The 25,546-nt window shown below is 44.7% G+C and overlaps 1 protein-coding gene across 4 annotated transcripts in view; it reads left to right on the top strand.

The window, feature by feature from the left end:
* NSMAF (neutral sphingomyelinase activation associated factor) overlaps positions 1 to 25,546 on the top strand; it is a 62,638-nt gene that overhangs the window by 26,214 nt on the left and 10,878 nt on the right. For all 4 annotated transcript variants that reach the window (XM_061571926.1, XM_061571923.1, XM_061571927.1 and 1 more), the window contains 12 exons: positions 412 to 463; positions 1,497 to 1,617; positions 2,229 to 2,360; positions 2,506 to 2,548; positions 4,069 to 4,244; positions 5,786 to 5,909; positions 8,790 to 8,848; positions 13,914 to 13,981; positions 14,698 to 14,765; positions 16,930 to 17,053; positions 23,113 to 23,196; positions 24,056 to 24,206. In XM_061571926.1, the coding sequence (XP_061427910.1) occupies positions 412 to 463; positions 1,497 to 1,617; positions 2,229 to 2,360; positions 2,506 to 2,548; positions 4,069 to 4,244; positions 5,786 to 5,909; positions 8,790 to 8,848; positions 13,914 to 13,981; positions 14,698 to 14,765; positions 16,930 to 17,053; positions 23,113 to 23,196; positions 24,056 to 24,206 (1,202 nt within the window). The remainder of the gene's footprint in view (positions 1 to 411; positions 464 to 1,496; positions 1,618 to 2,228; positions 2,361 to 2,505; positions 2,549 to 4,068; positions 4,245 to 5,785; positions 5,910 to 8,789; positions 8,849 to 13,913; positions 13,982 to 14,697; positions 14,766 to 16,929; positions 17,054 to 23,112; positions 23,197 to 24,055; positions 24,207 to 25,546) is intronic.

Genomic DNA, 25,546 nt, shown 5'->3' with positions numbered 1-25,546 from the left:
CGTGAGCGGCACTGGGAGGTGAGGCTATTATTCGGTCAGTGGCTTGACAAAAGGGCTGTACGATGTGTAATACCGATTTGTAACGGGTTCATATGGCGACTCTAGCCACCAGGGCCCGCTATGATCACCACCATTGTTGAATGATTCTTAAATGGAGTTGTGACCGTTCATGGAATAGCGGAGCAAGAATGGGGGGCGGGGGGACGAAAGAGAGAATCATTAATCTCATAGTTCTGCTCTGCATTCCATTATAATGTACTCACTTTTTATACTGTGTAATTAATTACGCAACCTGCTTGCTAGGTAAGTTCTGTAATATATTCTTTTAAAGAAAATGTTTAAAAAAATAATGGCCTGCCATTTGGAACGCTGACTCATACCCAGAACGCTTGTGAAATTGAAATATTTTAGCATTGCCGACACTTGGAGAAACTGCTTGGAAGGTGTCACAGACTTCAAAGAGGTAAACAATGCATATTTTCATTTACTCGCACCCCCAATTGCCATGCCTTTCACTCCTAACTGCTTGAGCTCTTTCATGTTTTGGCAATTCTCCTTTAAATTAATATCATGAAGTGTTCTTTTTCGTGTAGGTGAGAAACTGGACTGGGATTGGTACCCCAGGGATTATTGGAACTTTTAAGTTGTAATTCACTTTTCCTTCAAATTTTTACCGTGCCCCTTTTTGCGATGAGCCACAACCAGAAGTGAAATGAATAATGCCAAGCCAATTGCAGGTTGAATTGTTTATCAAAGGACATTGGCTCGTCTTGCACAGAGACAGGCCAGAGAGGGTAGGGTCAAGCTAGTGATGCCACTCTCTTACTCCATTAGCATTCGTTGTAATTATTTCTCTGCCGTATGAAAGTCAAAGCTGCATTTTCATTTTCTTGCAAGCCCTTCATTAAATATTTAAAACAAATTAATGCACAATAATTAATACCAATGATGGAGGTCTTCTCATGCCATGTCAGTCATGGGGTTTTGCTCGATCATACTTCACCACGGCAGGTCCATGCAGTCACGTAGGTAAAAAATTAAATTGAAAATTAATAAAAGTAAAATAAAAAAATAAAAATCACGACGTTTCGGAGGCAACACAAGCTTCCGTCTTCAGGTGGAACCGTCACAGCACGATTGCTGTATCAAAAAAAGCTCACGAAAGCTTCACATCTAGAATTATGTCCATGCAGGGTTTACTAAATGAATGGGGCACCTCGGGCCATTTATGACATCGCTTGCCACTTGATGTTTAGCTCTGGCCGGGAAGCGCACTTCCGATTTTTTTTTTTTTTTTTTTTTTTTGTTTTTTTTTTCCTCCGTATTCACACCACGGTGTGACCGCTGCGCCACCGTTCCGCGTCTTTCTATCTCTGGCTGGATATCGAAAGTAAAAAGCGGCGCTCGAGCGTGCTCTCCTGCCCCTCCCCGAAGTTCTTGATTCCCATCGAGGTCGTCGCCCGCTGACAATCGCATGGCTCTGCCCGTCTTTCCAGCTGATTCCCGAATTCTACGGGACTGACACAAGTTTCCTGAGGAACGTCCACAACCTGGACCTCGGCGTGCGACAGGGAGGACAGAGGAGCAACAATGTGGAGCTGCCTCCTTGGGCTAAAGGTGAAATGCGAGCTGCCTCCTCGCCCCATTTTCGGTTTTGTCGGCTAGTGTCCGCTCCAGGTTTAGAGGTTGAAGGTCAACGTATGCTCCCGCGCTTCCTCTCGACGCAAGCTCCCATTGTGTTCGTCGCGTTGAACTGTCCCCTGTCCTTGACGCTGTTGTACCGCCACGTCCTGTCTTTGTCTTCCCCTCTTGACTTCCTGTGCTGCTTCACTCGTGCCTGCAAATATAGCCATCTTCCTTCGTCTGACGGATTGCGTTTATCGTACGCCTCGTGTCCATTCGCCGTTGCTGCCCTGTCTTCTGCCCTCCCGAGTATTCTGAGCGCATATGTTTTCATGAGTGTAAGAAGATGTTATTTTGTGAATACACTGGCTTAAAGAGTGTGATTGGTGACCCATTAACTCTCTCTGGCTTCTGTGCTATGAAGAATGGCCATTGTCTGAAATATAAATTTACATTTTTAAGGCCGCAGTGTTATTGACGAATGCAAAAAATTTTTGTCAACAATTGTGAACCACACTGCCAATTTAAAATGATTTACATTTACGCATCGTGGCGGGATTGTAAGACTCCACCATTCCTTCCCCCCCACCCATGCGACGACGCAGATGCGGCGGACTTCCTGGCAAAGCAGCGTGAGGCTCTGGAGAGCGCCCATGTCTCTGAGCACTTGCACCAGTGGATCGACCTCGTGTTCGGTTACAAGCAGCAGGGCAGTGAGGCCATCGCGGCGCACAACCGTGAGCGAAGAGGCGTTCTCTCTCTTCCCCCCTCCCCCCCCCCACGCGTGGCAGTTACAACACCGCATCGGACGGAAGTGGACATAACCCGTGAGTGCCACAGGTTGTAGCCTGGTAATGCCTGGCCTGTGTTTTCTCATTGCAGTCTTCCATCCACTGACTTATGAAGGAGGAATCAACATCGAAGGGTACTTGCTCTTTCTCTTTTTTTACTTGCGTCAAATTCTTCCGAGGGAGGTTTAATCTCGGCTACCGATCTAGACACGCTTTATGTATCCGTCGCTGGCCGAACGGAATGTGTAAATCTGGATTGGATTGAAGGAAAATCTTAACATTCGTAGCCTTTTTTTAGTTTGTCCTTGCCACGCATCTCCGATTTTGGTGTGGTTGGTTACGTTGGGGTGCGAAAAAAGTTCTAGATTCATAAATATCGGCGCTCGAATGTAATGTCCCTTAATGCAAACCGAGTGCGTCGTAAGAACCAAGTGTTTTTACTCGGGCTCTCCTTGTGGGTTAGTGGCAGGTGTGTGTGCGCTAGTAAAGTTAATTTCAATCAATTGGTGCTTTTCTTTGGAATTCGACAGTAAATCTTATGGAGCACATGAACAATAAAATGCCGCCTGGCTCTCAAACTACGCACAGGGTGAATACCTATGGCATTGCATTGGCATAACGTAATTGGGTAATATTAAACTGAGCATATTGGGCACCGCTCTCTATTTTTAAGCATAGTCCTTGTGCGTGCTGCCTCTGCATCGGCGTGCACACCATTTAATGATGTCACATTCCTCAAATTGGACAGTTTTGGGCTTGAATTAGACTGTCGTCAAAATAATTTGCGGCCAAAGCCGAGCCGCGGCTGGATTAAGGCCCCATCCCGATGTCAGCGCCGTCGGTCCTCCGCCGACTTGCGACTCAATTCTCCATTTTTCTCATGCATGCGAGGAAATCTCCACTGTGGTGGTCGTCGTTGTTGTCATCGTGTGTCCGTTTAGCTATTGTGTGTCGTGTCGTCCACCATCCCTTGCCGCAGCGTGTCCTGCCGATGCTCGCTATTATTAACGGTCAATGCCGTGTCTATAATTTGCGTTTTGTTCTCCGATCCAAGTGTTCGTTTTTTTTTCCTCCTCGGCGTAATTTCAAGCATGCATCTTCCCCACGTTTTCAGTTGTAGGTGTATTATCTATTTTCTCGTTTTTAAAGGACAGACTATAGAATTCCATTAACTGTTGCTAATATTGACCCTGTCGGTCAATTCACAATCTTTGCCGTTTTAATTTCCTACAACTTTAATTATTTGAATTTCGAATGAAATGTACGCACGCACGCACAAATGCCCCTTTTATTATTCAGTGTGCGCACATGCCTTAGTAATGCATGGTTAGGAAGACTTGGCTTCCTTTTCACACCTTCGATTCTGCAATACATTACACACATGACAGAGCATTTCAAAACAAACCGATTACTTGATTGCTGTGCCGCACGCTCAAGTAATAATAAAAGTTGAGTTTCAGTTTCGTTGTTGTTGCCACTTCGAGGCTCCCAAAACACACATTGGGAAAATCTCCCGCGTCACTCAATGAAGATGTAACAGTTTTCCCATAGCCGTTTTCTTCGTCCCACACTAAAATTGCTTATCGATGTTGGCCCTTGGCCTCTCCACCCACTGCGCCCCCTCCGACCACACCACTCCCTGCCTCCTCTCCAGGGTCCGCGATGCCACGGACAAAATAGCGGTGCTGACCCAGATCCTGGAGTTCGGACAGACTCCGCTACAGCTCTTCAAGACGCCGCACCCGCAGCGTCTCGCTCCGCGCTACCACAGCCACTCGGCCCGCTCACCCTCCACTCCCAGCAGCCGTGGTGTGCCCTGGACCACCGTAGGTACGGCCCCGGCACCGCAGCTCGAAAAATAGAGCAGAGGTCGGCGGATCGAAATTGGTGGATTTTTACCAGTTTAACACCGAAAAGCTTTCGACCAATATTATCCATAATACTGTATAGGTTTTGTCGGATGGAGCTGGTGGTAATCGCCAGCGAAGCATCACGCTACTCGAATTGTAAAATGTTGTGGGTTTACTTTCCAACGCACCGGTGTGCTTGAAGTAGCAACTTATTGGCACGTATTGTTTACGTGCCCTTATTATAATTGGCTGTGTCGGGTGGTGGTGGGTTTTAATGAAACGTATATTCATGCATAGATTTACAGATGTTATTGTTTGTCGGTTCCGTGATTTTGTAAGCACTTGGCAAAGCAGCGGTAGTTTTATTCACGGAATATACTGTTCAAAGTGCGATTCTTTGTTTTATTTAGTCGTTATTGTTACACTTGAGTACCCAGAAATGTGTCCGAGTTTCAAGATTCGTTTTCAGAAGTCTCATGCCAAGTTTTCACAAAGTGGGGTGATGTTGGTGCTGCGGTGTAATCCCAATTAAGTAATTCGTAAGGTGGTGATTGGCCAATTTCAGTTACTTTTGTGTGTGTGTTCGTGTGCGTTTTTTAATAACGATGACCGACTGTATGAGTGGATGACTACTCAAGCGTGGCGATGATGATTTGTGACGACAACTACCCACAAGTGTGACTGACTTTGGCTGGACTGAAATGAAGATGCAGATAAAAAATAATTCGGCAACGTTATTAGGGCTAGTAATGTCGTACGATGAAGCGCAAACGTGGGTCTTGGCTGAGCTGATCACATGGTTGCGGGTGGGGCGTTGAGAGGCGGAGGTGGAAATTGCATAACCCATCTCTCCAATATTTAATAACGGAGTACACTCAATTTTTTCCTGCTTCAGTCGACGAGACCAGAGCCATTGCTTCACGAAATCCACAGACCTAAGACTTGACCAACAGTCCTAAGATCATGACTGAAATATAAAATAATTGTTGCTAAGTTAACACCGAAATGTCACCTACATTTTTTTAATGTTAATAAAAGTAAGCGGGCTTGACAAGGACATTTCGCGAGCGAGGATTATGGTTTGGGGGGGGGGGGGAGGGTCTAGACCAATAAGAGTGGCAGCCAAAGGATGGAACGATGAAGTCTGCTCGTGCGTGGGTGGATTGTTTAGTCCATGAGAAGTGGCGTCAGCCTGAGGAGGCCTTCATTCAGCAGTGGCTTGATTTTTTAAACTTCCTTTTAATAATGAGTTGCACTATCTACCATTGGCACCCTGCATACTTGTAATACTTTGCGTAAATGGGATTGTGGTGCTGTGGCAGGACACCCAAAACTGTCCAATTGATGAGATTAAGTCAAATCCCAGTTTGCGTGTGCTCTGGTTCCATCTCTTTGTGATCAACCCCCCCCCCCCCCCCCACCATCATCAAGATTGTTGGGTTGCTGGATCACAGGGCAGAAAGCTACCATAACCCCCCCCCCCCCCCCCGCTGGAAAATAACAAATGCCACCTGTTAACAGATCCAGCGACCGACGCAAGTCCTGAAGACTCGTGCTTTGAAGACCTGACGGAGGACAGCAAAACACTCATTTGGAGCAACCTCGGCGAGATGAAGATCTCTTCACGGCACAAGTTTCACAAGGAGTGAGGAATTCCCCCTTCCCTCGCACCAACGTGAAGGCTGCCCACGATAGGGTGATGCATCGTGCGTTAAGAGGCTCATAACATTCGCGTCGTCCAGTTTTTTCCCCTAAATATCGTCAAATTGTGATGGTCCAAGCACTTTTTCGTTTTACTTTACACCTTGAAAAAATATGCCCAAACGTAAGAGGTTTTTTTTGGGTTAAATCGCGTAAATAGAAATGTTTTCTTAAACCCACCACCGCCTGACAACCAGCATCGTCAGGCGACAGCCGGGGTTGTGGAGCGATCCCCCTTTTGTTTCGATTTAAAGCTTTTGTGACTGCAGGGATTCATCTTCTTGGTTCTTTCGGTAAAGTCACGTAGAAGGGAAATAAATTGTTTTTATTATATTATTTTATTATGTTAAAATTGTATTATTTCCCTTCTACGTGACTTTACCGATAGAACCAAGAAGAAGAAAGATCCCCCTTTTGTTTGGGGGGTGGGGGTTTAGGGTATTCCTATATCCTTTTTCGGCTGGGTTATGCATGGTTAATCGACATGTATAATGTGCATGCGCGATGTACTTTCATTGTGCATGAAAAAATCGTTTAAATATCTACGTGAATAGCTATAAATGTATTCTGGAGTATTTGACGGTGTGCCAGTTCATCTTCTTGGTTCTTTCGGTAAAGTCACGTAGAAGGAAAATAATAAAATAATAAAAAATAAAATATTATAAAATAATTCTCACGACGTTTTGGCCACAACGCAAGCAGCCTGTTTCAGGTGGAGAACAGGTCTGTCGAGGAGACAGTGTGCCAGTTATATGACATCATCATTTTTGTTGTTGGTGGACCCAGTTCAGTTGGTGATTGTGCAACTCGCAGTTTTTGTGCATCTTTTATGGAGCAGCGTTGTGGGTTGCAAAGCTGTGGTGCGTGGAAAATGAACCTCGGGCTTGAGTTTTGATTAAACTGCTATTGCAGAATAACTTTTTAAGTGACTGTTAATCCTACTGCGGAAGAACAGCAAGCACAGGCAACACGATAAACTTTCACGATACAATTTACGAAGTTGCGGTCGACTGACACAGGCAATTGTCACGTGAAAATTTATATCAGAATCATTATTTATACTGGAGCTATAAAGCAATTTTTCACGGATGTCCAGGGAGGTGTATCATGAGGATTTTATCTCTGCAAATCTAATTCACACGACACTCGCGGTCGCTCGCCCCACCGTACGAAACGCCCCCACCCCGTGCGTCACGCCGTTACTCCCCGCTAGTTTAACACGTAGGCTTTCGCGACCAATATTATTCATAATCAACGTTTTAGGGTTTAGATCGCGTTATTTATAAATGTGTCGTAACCCTCCACCACCCGACACGGCCAATCAGTAAAAAAGTGTCACGTTGACAAAAGACAAATAGTTCACTGCTTTAGCCCACCGGCGTGTTGAAGCGTGAAACCACAACATTTACAATTTTAATTGTAATTGAATCGTAAATGTTGTGGTTTCACGCTTCAACACACCGGTGGGCTAAAGCAGTGAACTATTTGTCTTTTGTCAACGTGACACTTTTTTACTGATTGGCCGTGTTGGGTGGTGGAGGGTTACGACACATTTATAAATAACGCGATCTACTCCCCGCTAGCCTGGTGGTGTTCATTCAGACGCTGTCTTTCCGACAGACCTGTTCTTCACCTGAGGACGGCTGCTTGCGTTGTGGCCGAAACGTCGTGAGAATTATGTAATATGTTGAATTTTTATTATTTTATTATTTCCCTTCTACGTGACTTTACCGAAAGAACCAAGAAGATACTCCCCGCTGTCGCTGCTAATGCCTCCCCTGCCTCGTGGTGGCACTGACGAGTCGCGTTCACCCCCTCCACCCGTTGCTGGTCCCATGCGGTGAAAGCAAAGCCCGCCTTTTGTGGCCGGAGGAATGCTCAATAATCCAATTACCGCTGACCTTTAGTGGGCTGGCAGGATGCTGCACGTTTCCCTTGCGCGTTTGGCCGTTAGACGGGGCCATTTCCAGAAGACGAGGTTTTAATTGATACCCGCCTTCAGGCCATGCTGGATGGATTAACTTGGCCGGTCTGCAGTGCAGGACAATTTACGGTGCATTTTGAATTTATATGGCATCTAAATGCGACCTGCATTTCCAAACGTGGTATAGAAACAGTAGACATATTTACTGTGTGTATATATTGGAGACAATCGCATAGACCCACAGATGCACCCCAGAGACGTATATATATATTAACCTCGACACCTATAAATTTCCACGTGGGTGGGCACCACAGACTCGCATATGAACCCACAATCGTAGGCTTGGACCCATAGAACCCCTGTCTTGTGACTTTGTGTGTGTGCCGTTTAGTTTTTTATATATATATTTTTAAGTGATTGGTTTACATTTTCTATACTCTTTGGTTCTTTCGGTAAAGTCACGTCAGTGATTATTTTTTTTAGAAATGATCAAATTAAATCACGACATTTAGGAAGCAACACAAGCTTCCGTCATCAGGTGAGACAACCACAGCAAAAAGCTACATTAATTACTGTAGTTGGCAAATGAATGATTTTAGTTTTTTGCTTTGGTTGTCCCAACTGACAAGCTTGTGTTGCTTCCGAAACGTCGTGATTTAATTGAAATTTTTTTTTTTTTTTACCTACATGACTTTACCGAAAGAACCAATGAGTGGATCCTTGCAGTCACGAAAACTTCAAATATTCAATAACATTTTCTATACTTTGCACTCCTGTGTTTTTGTTTTCGTGTTGTTTGTTGTAATGTTCTGACCCGCACATACTAGACATCTGTGAAAAAGATCTTTATAGCTCATGGCATTCCTTCCAGTATAAAGATTCTGATTCTGTATTTCTCAGTCCGGTGTCTGCGATCTGCACCACGTCCGATGACTCTGCCGTGTTCACCACATCTCAAGGTACGGCAATGTTGGTAATGATACTGTACATGCTCATTGGTTCTTTCGGTAAAGTCACGTATGTAGAAATGAAATAAAATTTAAATAAATCACAAATAAAATTACAATGAATCCACGACGTTTTGAACTCAACACAAGTGCTCATCGGGTGAAAATGGGGCAAAATGCATAGCGTGGGAACACACAGAGGGACATTACACACACAGAACAGCAAATACAGCAAGAAGATGGGAGACAACAAACCTTATAAACATAATGCGCTGCAAACCAGTCGGCCAACAACACAATTGGACACTAACCTGGTTGACCACGTATTTCAAAAGACTGCAAAATTTTGTGTTCATCTTCTGGGCTGAACATGCCAACGTAAACAGAGGACAAGGACTCGTGAACAGACACGAGGTACAAGATAGTAGAGATGCATACACAGAGAAGACACACAGGGAAAGATATTCTTCTTGGTTCTTTCGGAAAGTCATGTAGAAGGGAAATAATAAAAATAAAACATAATAAAATAATTATCACGACGTTTCGGCCACAACGCAAGCAGCCGTCCTCAGGTGAAGAATAGGTCTGTCGGAAAGACATTGTCTGAATGAACAGACCTGTTCTTCACCTGAGGACGGCTGCTTGCGTTGTGGCCGAAACGTCGTGATAATTATTTTATTATGTTTTAATTTTATTATTTCCCTTCTACGTGACTTTACCGAAAGAACCAAGAAGATGAATCCCTGCAGTGACGAAAGCTTTAATCTCCTTGGTGTGGTGTTGCTCTGGTTGTCCATCTGTGCTGCCCGAAACATCTTTCCCTGTGCGTCTTCTCTGTATGTATCTCGTGTCTGTTCGCGAGTCCTTAACCTCTGTTTACTTTGGTATGTTCAGTCCAGAAGATGGACACACAATTTAGCTGTCTTTTGATATGTGGTCAACCAGGTTAGTGTGTAACTGTGTTGTTGGCCGACTGGTTTGCATCGCATTATGTTTCTAAGGTTTGTCGAGTTTGCGTCTCCCATCTTCTTGCTGTAATTGCCTCCGTGCAGTTTGCCATTCTCTGTGCTCTGTGTGTGATGTCCCTTTGTGTGTTCCCTCGTGATGTATTTTGCCCCATTTACACCTGATGATGAGCTCTTGTGTTGCGTTCAAAACATCGTGATTTATTTTAATTTTATTTCCTTTTATTTCTACATACGTGACTTTACTGAAGGAACTGAGTAGTAATTCCTGCAGTCACGAAAGCTTCAATTCTAGATACTGTACGTGTGCCGCGGTGGTGACGTTAACTACCTCGCCTGAAGTACAGGAGATCGATCCTGACGCCGTATTTCAAATTTTTGTTTCTCTCCCCATGGTAGCGTGGATTTTTCTACACGTCCTCCAGGTTGTCCTTTCACATTTTAGTCGCTATCATGCGTGTGAAGAGTATTTAGCTACTGCTATAAATATCCACGTGTAAAGAAAAATAGTTTAGCTACTATTTGTGATGGCCAGCTAATTTCTGTAGGTCATGAGGGTCATTTGACCTTCTTCCGTGCCGGTCAGTGCAGATTGGTGAAGGCAGGGAGCATAGGAAGAACAGTACAGCAATGGATATTTCTGCACGGCCTTATGCCCCGTGGCCTATATACCCTTGTGAATGGTAATCGCACGTCAAAGCATCATCCAGGCTCAACCCTGCTTGGCTTCCAAGATCAATAGGTGCCTCCCAGGGTAAAACGATGTTAATGTATTTTATGTGGCGAGATGGATATGAACGAAGACGTATGGTCTGCTTGACTCCTTGTGGTTACGAAAGGTCATTCGGGTCCTTTATGTATGTAATGGTTGATGCACTGCTGTGAACCCAGCAACCTTCATTTGATTTTGTGGCCACTGCTGACATCATTTGGCAAGTGATGTCTGAACCAGTGCCCCCCCCCCCCCCCACCTTTGTCGCCAAGCCACACTGACCAGCATGATAAAGTATGGCCAAAAAACCCCCATGACTGACATGGTATGGGGAGGCAAAGAGTTGTACATTCTATTGAAAACCGGCTGTGAAGTATTTAAAAAAATTAATATGCATACAGTGGTACCCCAGAGATCGAACTTAATTCGTTCGTTCCAGAAGGCCGTTCGAACACTGATTTGTTCAAACACCCAATTTATTTTACCCATAAGAATTCATGTAAATTACATTAATTGGTTCCAGACACAAGAAATCTCTGAAAGCATTTTTACACGAAGTTTACAGTAATTACATGCATGAAATCATGCAAAAAACCAAGAACACTAAATAAATAAATGGAATAAATGAATAAATATATGGAATACATGAAATAAATGAACATTGAACTTCACTTTACCTAATAGTAAGGGGAGAGTTGATGGCTTGAGTGGAAGGTGGTGAGGAGGTGGTGGTGGTGTTATTGTTTGGAAGGGGGCATCCACTTTGTCTGGGCAAAGCGGTCATGTGCGCTGGCCATACGTGTCTCAGCCGTACAAGTGCTTTCAAGTAGTAATAGGTTTTTACCCTTTTTTATCTGGCAATAAAACTGACACCTTTTTTATACGAGGGATCATGTTTGCAATAACCACAACACTTGCAGTCAAAATACAAACAAAAAGACAACTCTGATAATGATATGCACTGTCCTGGAAATTGATTGGTCCACACCCGAGACGGCTTTTCTTAGAGCCCAGTCTCACATGGTGTTGGACCAGATGACGCCAAAAGGTTCTTTCAAGTCACGATTGCCCGTTCGACCTCCGAATTTCCTTCGGTTTCCGGGGCAAAAAATGTTCAGAAATATTGTTCCAACACCGATTTTGTTCGAGTTCTGGTGCGTTCGATCTCCGAGTTTCTACTGTGTATCCATAATGTGTAGCTCACTTTACTGCTAATCCGAGCACTTCTCTTTGCCCGTCTTCCCTCGCACTGCTCCTTCCACTCGGATCAACTCCCGTCGTTGTCCCTTGTCCCAAGTTCTTCTAACCTCTCTCAATTCAAGAAATGCTTTCACTGTTTGCTACTGTAACAGAGTGCTGTTTGCTGTTGGCCACTCTAGTTGTGGGCCCTTTTTGGGCCTATGCACAGAAACCACGGTTTCGAAATGCACAACTTAAGTGACAGTTTGTTTTTAACTTCATACACATGCATTCACGACCCAATATCATTCATAATTGTTTTTCTTTTTGGGTTGGGTCGTTGTGTAAGTGTCGTCAATCCTCCACCACCCAACAGACAATTAATAAAAGTGTCGGGTGAATCACACGTGCTCGCTTTATTAATCTCACTATTTAAATGTGAAATTATTCTCCAACACACCGGTGGTGCTACTGAAGTAGTAATCGATTTGGCACGTTTGATTCGCACATGACACCTTGTATTACATGGGCGATGTAACGTTTTAGAGGGGTTGACAACACACACATTTACACTACAACCTAACCCAAAAGACTAACCAGTTACAAATCATTCCTTGATTTTTGCTTGTTTCCGTCGCCATGTTGGCATTTAGTGCTGACTGACTCGCATTTCTGTAAAATAGAAGGTGCACACGCCCGGCTGATCGGCCTGACTGGAAGGGGGGAAAAACCCGCAGCAGCAATTGTAATTCACTTTGCTGATAATGACCAGACGGTCTGCTACAGGCATGCTGCAATTTGATGCCATGTGGTGCTTCACTAGATGGTAGTTGCACGAGACGCCCATGGAAGCCCTGGAGAATAGACACTCTAATTGCAAAGAAATGTAATGCGGGCTCGCGTGTGCGTGCCGTTGCCACAAATTGAAAGCCAACTGGCACGCAAAATGTACCCAAGCATAATTTATCTCTGGTACGTAAATCGCACAACCACTGCCATGTACCCACTAACGCAATGAGGGGCTGGCTGCATTGACGGCAGTGTCCAACTGCAGATCGAAAGTGCTGTGCACCGCTGGGATGAACGCGCGCTGTGCTATAACGTAAAACATGCACACTCTGTTCCTTCTCGTCGTTGAAATGGACAGTGAATAAAATCGCTGTTAGCTCCTTGAGCCCCAAAAAAAGGTAATTTTTTTGTAAACTTTTCGGTTGCATTTTGTTAGGGCAAGCAACACCCTGGAATCGTTTCAACTTCCAAGTTTCATTGGCCGAATGTGCCCCATTTTAAATCAATTCAGCTTTTCACGTGGTTGGTGCTGTAGGGCGAGGGGGAAGCCCCCCCCCCCCCCCCTTCTTCTAACACCCATGGGTTGGAGTTGTACAAATCGTGTTTTTAACAAAATATATAATGGACTTGACGGTTTGGGCAGTGGCCAAAAATGTAGCTAGGCAAGGAAAAATGGATTGAAATATTTTCTTGCTGCAGTAATGTGGTGGGCCAAAAATCAGAATACAGGGTTATTTAATTTATTTGAACACTGGCATGGAAACCATTTTAATTGTTTATTATTTAAGTTTCTGTTTTATCTATTATCATTTATCTATTTCTTACTGGTGGGGTCACCCCAAATCTGTCGTTCACAAAACTCGACAAAGAACCCAGAATGAATTTAGACGAAACATAGTTAATAATTGTTGAAAGATTATACCTTTTTTCTTAAATAAAAAGAAACTTACTAAATGAATTTTAAGAGTGTATGCACTAATGTTACGTTTAAAATGAATATAATTACCTTGCGTGTCCTGACTTTTGGGCCACCCTGTATAATTAGCTGTTTTAATGTAGTGCTTTATCCGCGGGCACGCCCGCCAAGGAGATGGAGTGTTTAAATCGGCTGCGGTTAGCGCACTGCGCTCTGCACCAGGTGACCAGAGTTTAGATCCTGACAACAGCTGATGTCAGCGGCACGCGATGACAAGTGAAACTTTCTGCGTTCCTACCCCATCGAGTAAGAGCGCACTTACCAGCGTGGTGAAGTATGGTCCAACAATCCTCATGAATGATACTGTGTTGGGGTGGGGGGGTGGAGACTTGCATTGACCAAGTGCCTCTGAAATGATTTTATGTACTTAGCAGTGTTAATGACAAAAGTGACAAGTTGATATTGGTTTGGTCGCTCGTTGATGTAAGTTAATTTCTACCTTGTCCTCTTCCGCAGACTCGACCTTGAAAATGTTTTCCAAAGATTGCATGGCTCTTCAACGCAGCGTCGCATTTTCCTTCATGGTAAGGGACCCCCCCCCCCCCCGGTTTAAATTTGTGCGTTGTATGCCATTTTTTTAAAGCCGGTAAAAACAAACAAACCACAGTTTTGACACACCTGCAAATTGAGGCATCACGCCAGGATGCCGATGAAGTTACCCGTGTCCAACTACTTCTTTGACCTCTCCATGTGCAGTGCATGTTTGTGAACATCGCCACTGGGGAGACAAAGGCGGGCGTGTGTGGTGCTGGCCATTCGCCCCCGTCGTATGCCGTGCCGACCTTCATCAGTGCTTCTAGATTTGAAGCTTTCGTGACTGCAATGATTCTTACTCTTAGGTTTTTTCGGTAAAGTCACGTAGGTAAAAATAAAAATAAATGAAAATAATAGAAATAAAATAATAAATCACGACGTTTCGGAGGCAACACAAGGCACGGCAAAATAACTAGTGGTCCCACCACAATTATTTTGCTGTGCCTTTCTACACCTGATGAAGGAAGCTTGTGTTGCCTCCGAAACGTCGTGATTTATTATTTTATTTCTATTCTATTATTCTATTTTTATTTATTTTCATCAGTGCTTCTCTCTAACAGCACTTGCCCCAAATGGCCTGTTAAGGCTATATGGGGGAATATCATCTATATATATATATATAAATATATGCATGCACATGTGTTTTAAAGATGAATGGCATTCAGCGTTTGTAAAGTAATTGCTCATCATGACCTTTTCATTACAGGCCCTGTCTACATGCACAGTGCTCCCTGGAGACTCCACCGTTATATGTGGCTCCTGGGATAACAACGTGTAAGTGCTCGCTGCTCTGTGCCGTAGTAGTAGTAGTAGTAGGAGGCTTATGATTTAGCTCGAGTCTCAAACCTCCTTCTTCAGGAGGCTCCTGTCAAGGTTTTGCAGGCGCGGCCAACGTTGTCGCTGTTCCGTAATCCTAATTGAGTAGATTATAGATAACGTTTCAGCATTGGGACATTTGGCCCACGCGATGTAATATTTTTTGCTTTCTAATAATACAATTTTGCTATGGCAGGACACCAGGTGAATCTGGAGGAAACCTAATAAAACCGCTCTTCCGCTCTTGAGATGAGTGCTAAGCAGAATAGACAACCTCCCAGATAATACCGTTACTCTTAAGATTATTCGTGAGTGGATTATCCGGGTTGTTGAATGACCGTGCTTGTAAAAAAAAAAACATTAAATGTCAAACTTCACATTCATTGCGCTCTGCCACAGTAGTGGTGTAAATGATCAGCACGCCAGACTTGGCAGTACAGAGGTCACCGATTTTTTTTATTCGCTATCCTGACACGGAGGCGAGTAGGTGTAGACCGGTGTGTGCACCGAGCCCAGCTGTAGCACAGCAGGGCAATCGAGGGATGGCGACCAACGTGGGGGAAGGCGTTCATCCAACAGTGGACAAAACATGGCTGATAAGTCAACCTTATCCTTACAACGAAATAACTCTGAAACGGTGTGTTCAGGACATTTATTGGATATCGGGTATGCACCACCACGCCTGACCACAAAGGTCAGAATTGATTCGGATATCACTCCTCCACCTGATGTCAGTCGACGCTGGGAGTCGTCGAACTCAGGCCTCCCAGGTTTTGCAGCACGATGCGCTAAACCAATGCCCCTGCCAAACCATCCCAACGAGATAGTATACAATAGGATTACAAATATTTCAGTAAATAAATAATGTTTTTGGTCGGAATGTGTACAGCGTTGTTTTTATTTCCTCATTTATTCATGGTGTTTACTTTTTCACGGTAACAAATGGAGGTATTTGCAAGTGCTGTTCATGGACAGAATAACTTTTGAAAATGATTTGCATCGATCATGATGGTAAATCCGGTATTGAAAATGAGTTATTGATTTCTGGTGAGGATTTTGGAGAGGAAAAAATCCTGACATGCAATACATTCTCTCCAAAAATAAATAAATAAATCGTTGAACACTTTAATCTACATCAGCGCCCATTCAACATCGCAGGGCCTTAATTCAGGAGTCGGTGGGTACCGTGCCTTGCCAGTTTTTGATGTAGAGTTGTCTAAATCGTCAAAAAAAAAGTGGTTTTATTCCGCCTATACGCGCACGATGTCCAACGTCTCCAACTGTACACGAGCTGTCTAATTTGCCCTTCGATTCAATAATAGATATATTTTTTTGTTTTTAAATAATATTATTTTTGTAACTACTGCTGTTGCTTCTTCCTGGTATTTCTGCTCGCATGGCGGCTGCTTCGCCGGTTCTCTTCCACCGTCCATTGCTGTCCTCATTGCTATACCACCTCGATTTGTCAGTTGTGTAATATTCCTTGAGGCTCCTGCTGTACTCGGTCGTTGCAATGTCGATGTATTTTTTTGTTGCTGGGCTTACGCAGCACCACGGGACCTCCCTTGTCATATAGCCTTTGTAATATAATATGTCGCTAAACGGGACCATCATCCGCGTAACAAATAAAATAAATTTTTACTTGATACTAGAATTCCATTTCTGCACATCTGTATTGTTTATAACTTTCTTACCCACCCCTACGAGACATCTGCGAAAAATTGCTTTATAGCTCGTCGGATTCCTCCAGTATGAGTAGATATTCCGAGGTATGAACATTCATATAATTTCAGCCGCTAGGCCTATTCCTCCTCTCGCTGCAAAGACAAAGATCCCCCCCCCCCCCCATAGCCTTAACGAGCTGTTGGGGAAAGTGCTGTTAGTTAACACCGATCAAGGCCCCCGGCACGGTACACAAGGGGTGGGTGGCCAACACCGTGCCCGGCCGCCTTTGTCTCCCTAGTTGTGATATTGGCACTGTGTACAAGGTACTAATTTGAGGCTGAGTTGACCTAGGGGAGGCCCGGTACGAGTTCAGATAAATGCAGTGTGTGGGAATCGAACTCTGGTCTCCAGTCGTAGCGCGGCATGCTAACCACTTCTCCTCCATCCCCCACATTAGGTACTTCTACTCGATAGCGTTTGGCCGCAGGCACGACACGCTGATGGGGCACGATGACGCTGTGTCGCGCGTCTGCTGGCGCGCCGACGTCCTCTACACTGCCTCCTGGGACTCCACGGTCAAGGTAAGGAGGAGCGCCACTCGCTACCACGAACCCTGGTCAACAACGACTCCCATGGCACGCTCGCTCGCCCACCCACTCGACCACTTTTTTTTAGTTTGGTTTGTTGTCCTTCCCCCGCACCCTCCAGTTAGCTACGTGCAGTGCGAAACATTCTACACGGTTCTAGATTTGGAGCTTTCGGTAAAGTCGCGTAGGTAAAAAAATTAATAAAAGTAATAATAGATTTACTGTATCAAGTGAGGCCTTGCTTGATACAGTAAATCTAGCTGTGACGGCCCCACCTGATCAGGGTTGCGATTTGCGCACCAATTTCTGCAAACATGCTGTTTTCGACCGCATTTCGCGGTAGTTTCTGTGACCCTCTTCCGCACAAATTTGCGGTGATTCCTGGGAAGACTTCCGCAAATCGTGACTTCGATTCCCGCCTATACCGGTGCCGTACTCGCGCGGTTGGCGCACATATCTCGCGTCTACCCACTTGCCTCTGCCGTAGCTACTCTATACCTCCTGCAAATAAATACACTTTACTGCTAACGATAATAGCTCATAACATCACACACAGATTCAAAAATGAGCAGCACCCCCACCACCAAGAGCAAGCCTATCGTCCTCGAGCGCTGGTTCCTCGGCCGCCTGTGCTCTCATTGGTGGCTGGGCTGAGACCACCAACTCACTACTCTTGAGAACCCAGTTTCAGCACGGGCAGTTGCCAGGGTTTTTAATCCAGGATCTCAGCAGTGCCAGCTAAAAGCTCTGACCTGTGACCATATACAGTAATGCCCCAGTTTGCATCGGGGATGCGTTCCTGAAAGGTGCGACAACGAATATCAAAGACGTCAATCAACGCAATTTATAGGGTAGGTGGTGGAGGCGAAGGCTGAGAGGCGACATAACGAGAAAGGATGGACGATGTTGTGTCAGCGACGTGTGGGGTTGAGGCGACGAAAATTGGTTGTGATGTTAATAAAGCGACGACTTATTTGAAAAACGACGTTAAAGGGGGTAACGTAAATCGGGGTATGACTGTACTTATTATTCAGTGTGCTGCATTATTGTGAGAAAATATCTTGTTTGAGATTGGATAGTACGTCCAGTTTTATGTCCTTTAATTCGGTCCATTAGAGATATTATTAGCCTGCTTTTCATCAGGCTAATAATAATACACAAAATCGAATAATTACTTGTTTAAACACCGACATGCCAATTACTGCAAGGAGACACAAACCATGTTGTTTTACATTGTATGTTACTGATTAGTGATTGCGCATTGCAAGGTGCTCAATTCTTACATTTTCATTATTGCATTGTATTGGGCCTGACATTGGGCCTTCACAAATCTACACTGACCAGTGTGGTGAAGTATGGTTAAAATAACCCTCATGACTGAAAGGCTTGAGGAGGCCTTCATCTAGAAGTGGATTCTACACAGTAAAGCATTTTTTTTATATATAATACAGGGTGCTTAAAAAAATGTTAACACTTCTGAGAATTTGCAACAACACCACAAGAAATGTGCCTCCGGGCTCTGGAGACCACCTGCAGAAGATTCCAGGTATGCGTTGATAATGATGGCGAACAAGGGGAGATTCTTAGACTTTTTGAAGCTATTAACATACATTTGTTTATTTTACCAATAAAAACCATAGTCCCATAAAAGTGTTACATAATTTTTGAAGCACCCTGTATATCGTTTTCACAACTGGCCGAGTGGGTAGTATGGAGTTGATATTGGCAGATTGAACCCCATCTCATTTGTAATTCTGGGGGGCAGTATTCAAAGGATTCCTATCAGCTGTGACGTGGGTCGTTTCTCACAACTAAATCTTGCACACACTTTCTATACGGACCAAAACTCAGCAACTTTGATGCCGAAGACAACATGAAGCGCTGGAAGAATGCGAAGAAGAGAAAGTACATTTGCTCGTAATCACGCTCTGCCTTTGAATAAAGTACATTTGCTCGTAATCACGGCTCTGCATTTGAATAAAGTATGTGGTTCTTGTGCGGAAATGCGGAAATCATATATTCATTGCAATCAGTAGCTCAAAGCCCTGCGTGATGTTGGGCCTTGCATATATCCTTTCCAATAGAACGCATTAACGTGTTGTTAAAAGCGCGCGGTCACAGGAGTAGTCTTTCCATCGTTTGCGGTTGACATTAGCAGAAATGCGGGAAAAATTGAACCCTCCTTCCGCATTTTCCATGCGGAAATCGCAACCCTGCCCACCTGATGACGGAAGCTTGTGTTGCCTCCTAAACGTCGTGATTTATTATTTTATTTTATCCCTATTATTACTTCTATTAATTTTTTACCTACGTGACTTTACCGAAAAAACAAGAGTATTCTACACCGTTGCATACAACTACATTTAGAGCTCTGGTAAAATATTTTTTTCACTCTAGTTATTTAGTTTTGTTATTTAACGAACACGAGGAAGACCACTTGTGCGTATGCATGGTTGTGACATGTGGCAAATCAGTTTTATACAACTGTAAGTCACCGAAAAACGTTATTAAATTCTAATAGGGTAAATCTTGACTAGCAAGATGAGACGAATGCAATTTTGTTAATATTCAATCATCTTAACGAGATCGACAGACGGACATGGCTATTGCATTAACGCTTTCAACCTTGGTTGGAAAGCATTAATAAAAAATGTACAACCCATTTTCAATCCACTGATGGATGAGGGCCTCCCCATGCTGCGCTGACCATGCGGGTTGATTGATTATACTTCATGATGGTGGTCAGTGTGGTTTGAAGGGGGGTGGGGGGTTATCTACTGCCAGCTCCTATGCCACTCGCCACTTCTTCTTGGTTCTTTCGGTAAAGTCACGTAGAAGGGAAGTAATAAAATAATAAAAATAAAACATAATAAAATAATTCTCACGACGTTTCGGCCACAACGCAAGCAGCCGTTCTCAGGTGAAGAATGAAACACCACCAAGCTTGGAGCGTATATTTAAGCTGGGTTGGAGGGGGAAGAAGAGCGCCTTGACAAAATAATTTGCATATCAAGAGGAATTTAGCATATTTATGGGAAATGCATAGGAGGAGTTTCAAAGTCATATTATGCCCGTGCAATTCACTCGCCACTTGTGTCAACCCTGGAATCGACTCTGCCCGCTGGGTTCAAAATACGACGCGCTAACTGCTGCGCCACCACTCGACCCCTTAATTTAATTATTTAAAGGGGAGGAAATGGTTTAATAAAAAAACCTATTTAGCTGTTGCTTCGTTAAATATTCAAGATCTGTTCCCATTCTCTCCTGAGTTTAAATCTGTGGCAATGGAGAAAAAAACCCACTTTTTTTATTGATGTCCGGCCCTTCTACAAGGTCCGTGAAATGTGACCGGCTTGCTTGGGTGCCTCCAGCCATGATCACTCCACTGCTGGATGATGTCGATGGTGTACAACCACCATGCGCTGTTTGAGTGGTGCTCTTATTCCCAGCAGCACGTAGTTTCGGGTTTTATGCATGGCTCGGTGTGTTTTTATGAACTACACATGATTGCTGCCAAAACTTTTGCGCAGCCTTGTCGGTGCGCAAAGAAAAGCCAAACAACAAATGTGCGGCGTTTGGTTATTTTGTTAAGTAATAAGTTCCAGTGCATTATTTCCTAATGGGTGGAATGATGGTGGATTACAAGAAACATGTCAGCCACTACATCAGGTGGGCGCCACAGCAGAGCGAGAGCGATTACAGGTAATGGTATTTATGTTTTAAATACGTGATGTGAATGGGTTTAAATTTTCACCGTGAAGTCAGGAACTGTTTGCCCCTGAACATAACGATCTCATTGCTTTCTTGCCTCTGCCAATTGGATATTCTGTAGTAAAATCATTCCTTTGGCACCTGAACGCATTATTTGGTGCTGCTGCTGCTGCGTTGGCATTGGTTGATTATATCTGTACCGGATTTGGGCCTCTCCTAGATCTGCTCAGCCTCAAATGAGTAGCGAGTGCAGTGTGTAAACTTCCCCATGAGGTAGACACCGTCTGGCGGGTGTGGTGCTGGATACCTACCTCCTTTCGTGTGCCGTGCCAGTTTTTATATAAATGCTCGTTAACTGCAATTGCCCCCACAGTCTAAGGCAAAACGGGGGATCTTCCTCTGTTTTGCGGTGGTGCACAAGCAGAATTTAACAAAAACAACACTCCACATGCATCAATAACAACACTGTGGCCTTTGTGGGGAAAAAGATATAACGGGCAACAATTTGGGCAGTGTACCTGAAACGTCAGCTATTATATATTATTTTTATTTTAAGACCAGACACGGTGTTGTTGACATGTGGTGAGTTTTTATTTTCCCTTACCAAATTGTGTTTGTTTTGAAATTAATTGCAGCTGTGAACGAAATTGATGACCTAATATGCACTGAAATGTGGCAGACATTTTTTTTCTGTTTGCACCAGGTATGTATTAGGACCCTGGTTGAATTTTACAAAGTGACATTTTCCGAAAGTTTTTTTGTTTATAAATATTTAAAACAAGATGCATTGCAGTTCGAGAAACTCCCGTTTATAAATTTTAGGCACGGCTCTGCAAAGAATGTCAACGTTCTCCCTCTGCTTTGTGACAAATCTCGTTAGCCAAGCAGGACCCTTTGCTTGGATAGCGTTCGGCTTGGGGTGACTACCACCATCGGGTTATTTTAGAGAATTATTTTATTGGTTTATTTTTATTATTTTATTCCATTCTACGTGACTTTACCGAAAGAACCAAAAAGATGAATCCCTGCAGTCACGAAATCTTTTATTTTATTATGTTTTATTTTTATTATTTTATTATTTTCATTCTACGTGACTTTACCGAAAGAACCAAGAAGATGAATCCCTGCGGTCACGAAAGCTTTACATCAAAATATTTTAGAGGTGTCTGGTGGGGCCATTCCACGCGTTGGTTAGCAGAGCGGCAGTGCACCGAAATCTGTAGCGGTTTTTGTACTTCTATTGCTCCACGTAGTGATCCCTGCCTTCACCAGCCTGCACTCGCAGCTTCGGTGAAGTATGGTCGCCTAATCGCCCACTCCCAGGGAGCGGCATGTGGAAGCTCTCGTTTAGCGGTGGACTGACAAACCGGGACGCTGTACGCGTAGGAAAAATGTGGTAACGCTAACCTCCGACATCCTCGAGAGAAAGGGGTACACCGTCCAATTGCCTTCCACCTGCAAGAGCACCTTGATCAATGTGTGCGCAACACTACATTACCTTGTACCTTGTGAAAGTGAGATGAATGCCAGCTCCGCACAGACGCGCGTGTATTTACTCACCCGTGGAGGAGTCGCGGACGTGTGTATGAATGGACGTTTCTCATGCCGTAGCTTACCATGTGCTCGCGTGTCTGCGGTTGATTTGTGGTCACGCGCGTACTCGCTCGCCTGTCCCGTGTACGTCGATGTGTAATTGCGTGTGTGCCTGGGGGAGCGGTGCTGCTAGCGGTTAGCACGCTGTGCCACGGACGCACAAAACAGTTTGATTCCCGGCCACGGCTAACATCAGGCATTTGTCTGATGCAGTTGAGTCGCCAATTCGGTAAGATGGTTATTAACTACCTCGCCTGGTAATACAGCAGGTCGTGGATTCAATCCCAACCATGACGCGTGTATCTTTTTACTGTTTCCATGTCTCTCTCTGGGTCGTCCGGTTTTTCCCTCCCACATTTTGGAATCAACATCACACGATTAGAGTATATTTGGCCGCTATAAATGTCCACGTAATAAGGCCACTTCCATTGTGCTATCATTTGTGGCCAGGTCGCTTGTGAAAAAGAGCTTGTACAGCTTCGGTGGGCCTTACCGGGCAAACAAAAAATGCTCACTAGTTTTAAACAAGCACCTGGGTGCGATTGTGTAAACATGAGCACAGGGGAGCCAGGCGGTCAACAATGGTGCTGGCTTCACGATCTCCTAGTAAGTCGTGCTATCCCTCCAAAGGTCCCTGCTAACAGCACTTGCTCCAAACAGCCTCTGTAGGTTCATACGGGGAGGTGGGGTGGCACACAGTTGACTTTGTCGTCGTGACTGTACTTGTCTTTTCATTTTTTGTCCCCAAGATGTGGTCATGCCGGGCTGAAGACTTGATGAGTCAGCGGCGGAACAACTGTGAGCTCCTTGTAGAGCTGGAACATGATGCTGGGGTAAGACTCCATTAGTTTGCAACAATTTAAATAATAAATAATTAACACACCCCGCCCCTCCCCCCCTGAAGGTCAATGAATAAATGCTTCTCGTAATGATCGCACCGATTGCCTGCATCCTGTCATCCGATCGATATTGTGCATCGCATTAGAATTAGCAAATGTCAACAGTTAATAACCAATTTGTTAAAGTGTTGTTCAGTTGCTTATCCTCCATTTAACCAGGCTGGTGACATTATTATTATTTTAACTGGGGTGGAAAAGAGAGATGGGGGTGGGGTGGAAAACGAACTATCCATTGATATCTCGTTCCGTTTGGCAGGCAATCGTAAATAATGTATTAACTGCGATATTGTCCTGGGAGTAATGGGGTGTTGAGCAGGTCATTTAAAAAGTCCTAACTTTGATTTGAAATCTACAGTAAAGGATTTCTTGGAAACTATCGTGTGGCTAAATTTCTTCCAGCAGCTTTGGTTTCCTTCCACGCATGAAATTCACAGCCTCTTTGTTCATCCACTGCTAGATGAAGGGCCCCCCCCCCCTTCATCCGGCAGTTATTTAATCATACTTCATTATGCTGGTCGGCACAATTCGGACTGAGTTTTTAGACATCGCCTGCTACTGGCGCACGCCATCTTATTGTTACAAACAGACCGCCTGGTTTTATTTGATCACTCGCGCAATGGCCTCAGCTTGGCCAGGCCGCCACGGAGACGTGGATACGTGCAACCCAAGTGGGGGGCCAGCGTCGAGCCAGACTCGAGTGAGGGCACGCGACAAGGCGGAACGCAGTCACGCACCGAGTCCTAACGCGGCCGAAAACCCGCCGGCACGCACGTCGTACCCGTCGTACCCGCAGGTGTGCTGCATGCACGTGAACGAGGCCAACACGATGCTCGTTTCCGGAGCCAAAGACGGCCTCGTCACCATATGGGATCTGGAGGCCTACGTGGTGCTGAGGCAGCTCCACGCGCACGCGGGCACCGTCAACGACATCGCCTTCAGTCCCGGTGAGAGTCGGAGGGCCTTTGGAGCTTGGGTTCAAGTCTGGATCGGAGGGTGGCTGTTGGCTCGGCAGTTCGGATTGGGAGCAAGGGTTATAATTGGTGTGAGCGAAATATTTGGATGGTTGGGTGAATGTTAGGGTTTGGTTCTCGGGTTACAGTTTGCGCTTGGGTTAGGAGTTTGAGCCCTAGTTAGGAGCTGGGGTTAGAGCTAGGGTTAAGGCGAGCTTTACAGTGGGTGTTTGCATTGGCTCTATGTTCGGGCTGAAGGCTAAGTTCAGCACCTAGGGTTAAGGCTAAAGGTTTGGTGAGGGTTGTCGTCCGTGTTTAGTGTTAGGGTGATGGTTATAGCTTTAAGCACAAGAACTAAGATTAAGATTAAGGGTTGGGTTTAGTGTTTGGACAAGGATTAGGAATAGGGTTATGATAAAGACTTGAATTGTGGTGAGGCTTACAGTTATAGCTCATGATATTGTACATGTTATTCGACATCTCTCCATTCTTTTATCTTCCTGCTCTGTCCGCTGCTGCATGAAGATTAAAATCACGCATCTAACCTGCGTGTACGTTCTCTTCTATATGTTGGTGTAACCTTTGTAGTAAGGACCGGTTCTCGGACTAGATGTGAGAGCTCGGGCGTTGGGGGTTAAGTTCTGGCTGCCCTAGGGAGTAACGAGGGTGAGGAGTGATTTGGCTCTGCGGTGCGTGCGGCCCAAGCGCTAATGAGTGCTCCGTACAGGTTGTGCATCGTTACACTCTGCACTGGCACTGTGATGGCGTGAGGGGGGGAGGGCAACTGGGCACGTCTGCCATTCGCCCTAGAGCAGCCCACTTGGCAAACCACATTGTGTTTTGATAATAATTTTCATGATCATTTATACAGCTGTTTTTGTCATCTGGTAAATTATCACTTCTTCGGGATGAAGTCCTCCCCAACGCCATGTCGGTCATTGAGGTTGTTTGACCATACTTCACCAGGCTGGTCAATGCGTGTTGGAGAAGAGGGAGGGGGGGGGGGGATGCTCAGGATCAAATTTGGATATCGTTCGCCACTGATGATGATGAGGATGATAATTTACAATTCTAAAGCGCCTTTTCACCGTAGATCCCTATGTTTGTATGTTGATCTTCTTTCGCACCGCACCTAGCCAACCGTGGTAATCGGAGGTGCGGACGAGCGCCGTTCAAAACGTACGGCGAGACTATCGCCAATAAAACGCAACCCAAAACGAAAGATTCAAGAAATATAAATAGATACATCCCTTTTCAGAATAAGTTCGTCCTTAAGTTGATTAAAATTTTTTTTATATATATAAGCCCGGGAGTTGAGAATCAAACTCCGAAGC

Source organism: Lethenteron reissneri, chromosome 49 (genome assembly GCF_015708825.2).
Source record: "Lethenteron reissneri isolate LAM-NWPU_2019-01 chromosome 49, ASM1570882v1, whole genome shotgun sequence".
Classification (NCBI taxonomy): domain Eukaryota; kingdom Metazoa; phylum Chordata; class Hyperoartia; order Petromyzontiformes; family Petromyzontidae; genus Lethenteron; species Lethenteron reissneri.
This window is presented reverse-complemented; position numbering and strand designations above follow the sequence as displayed.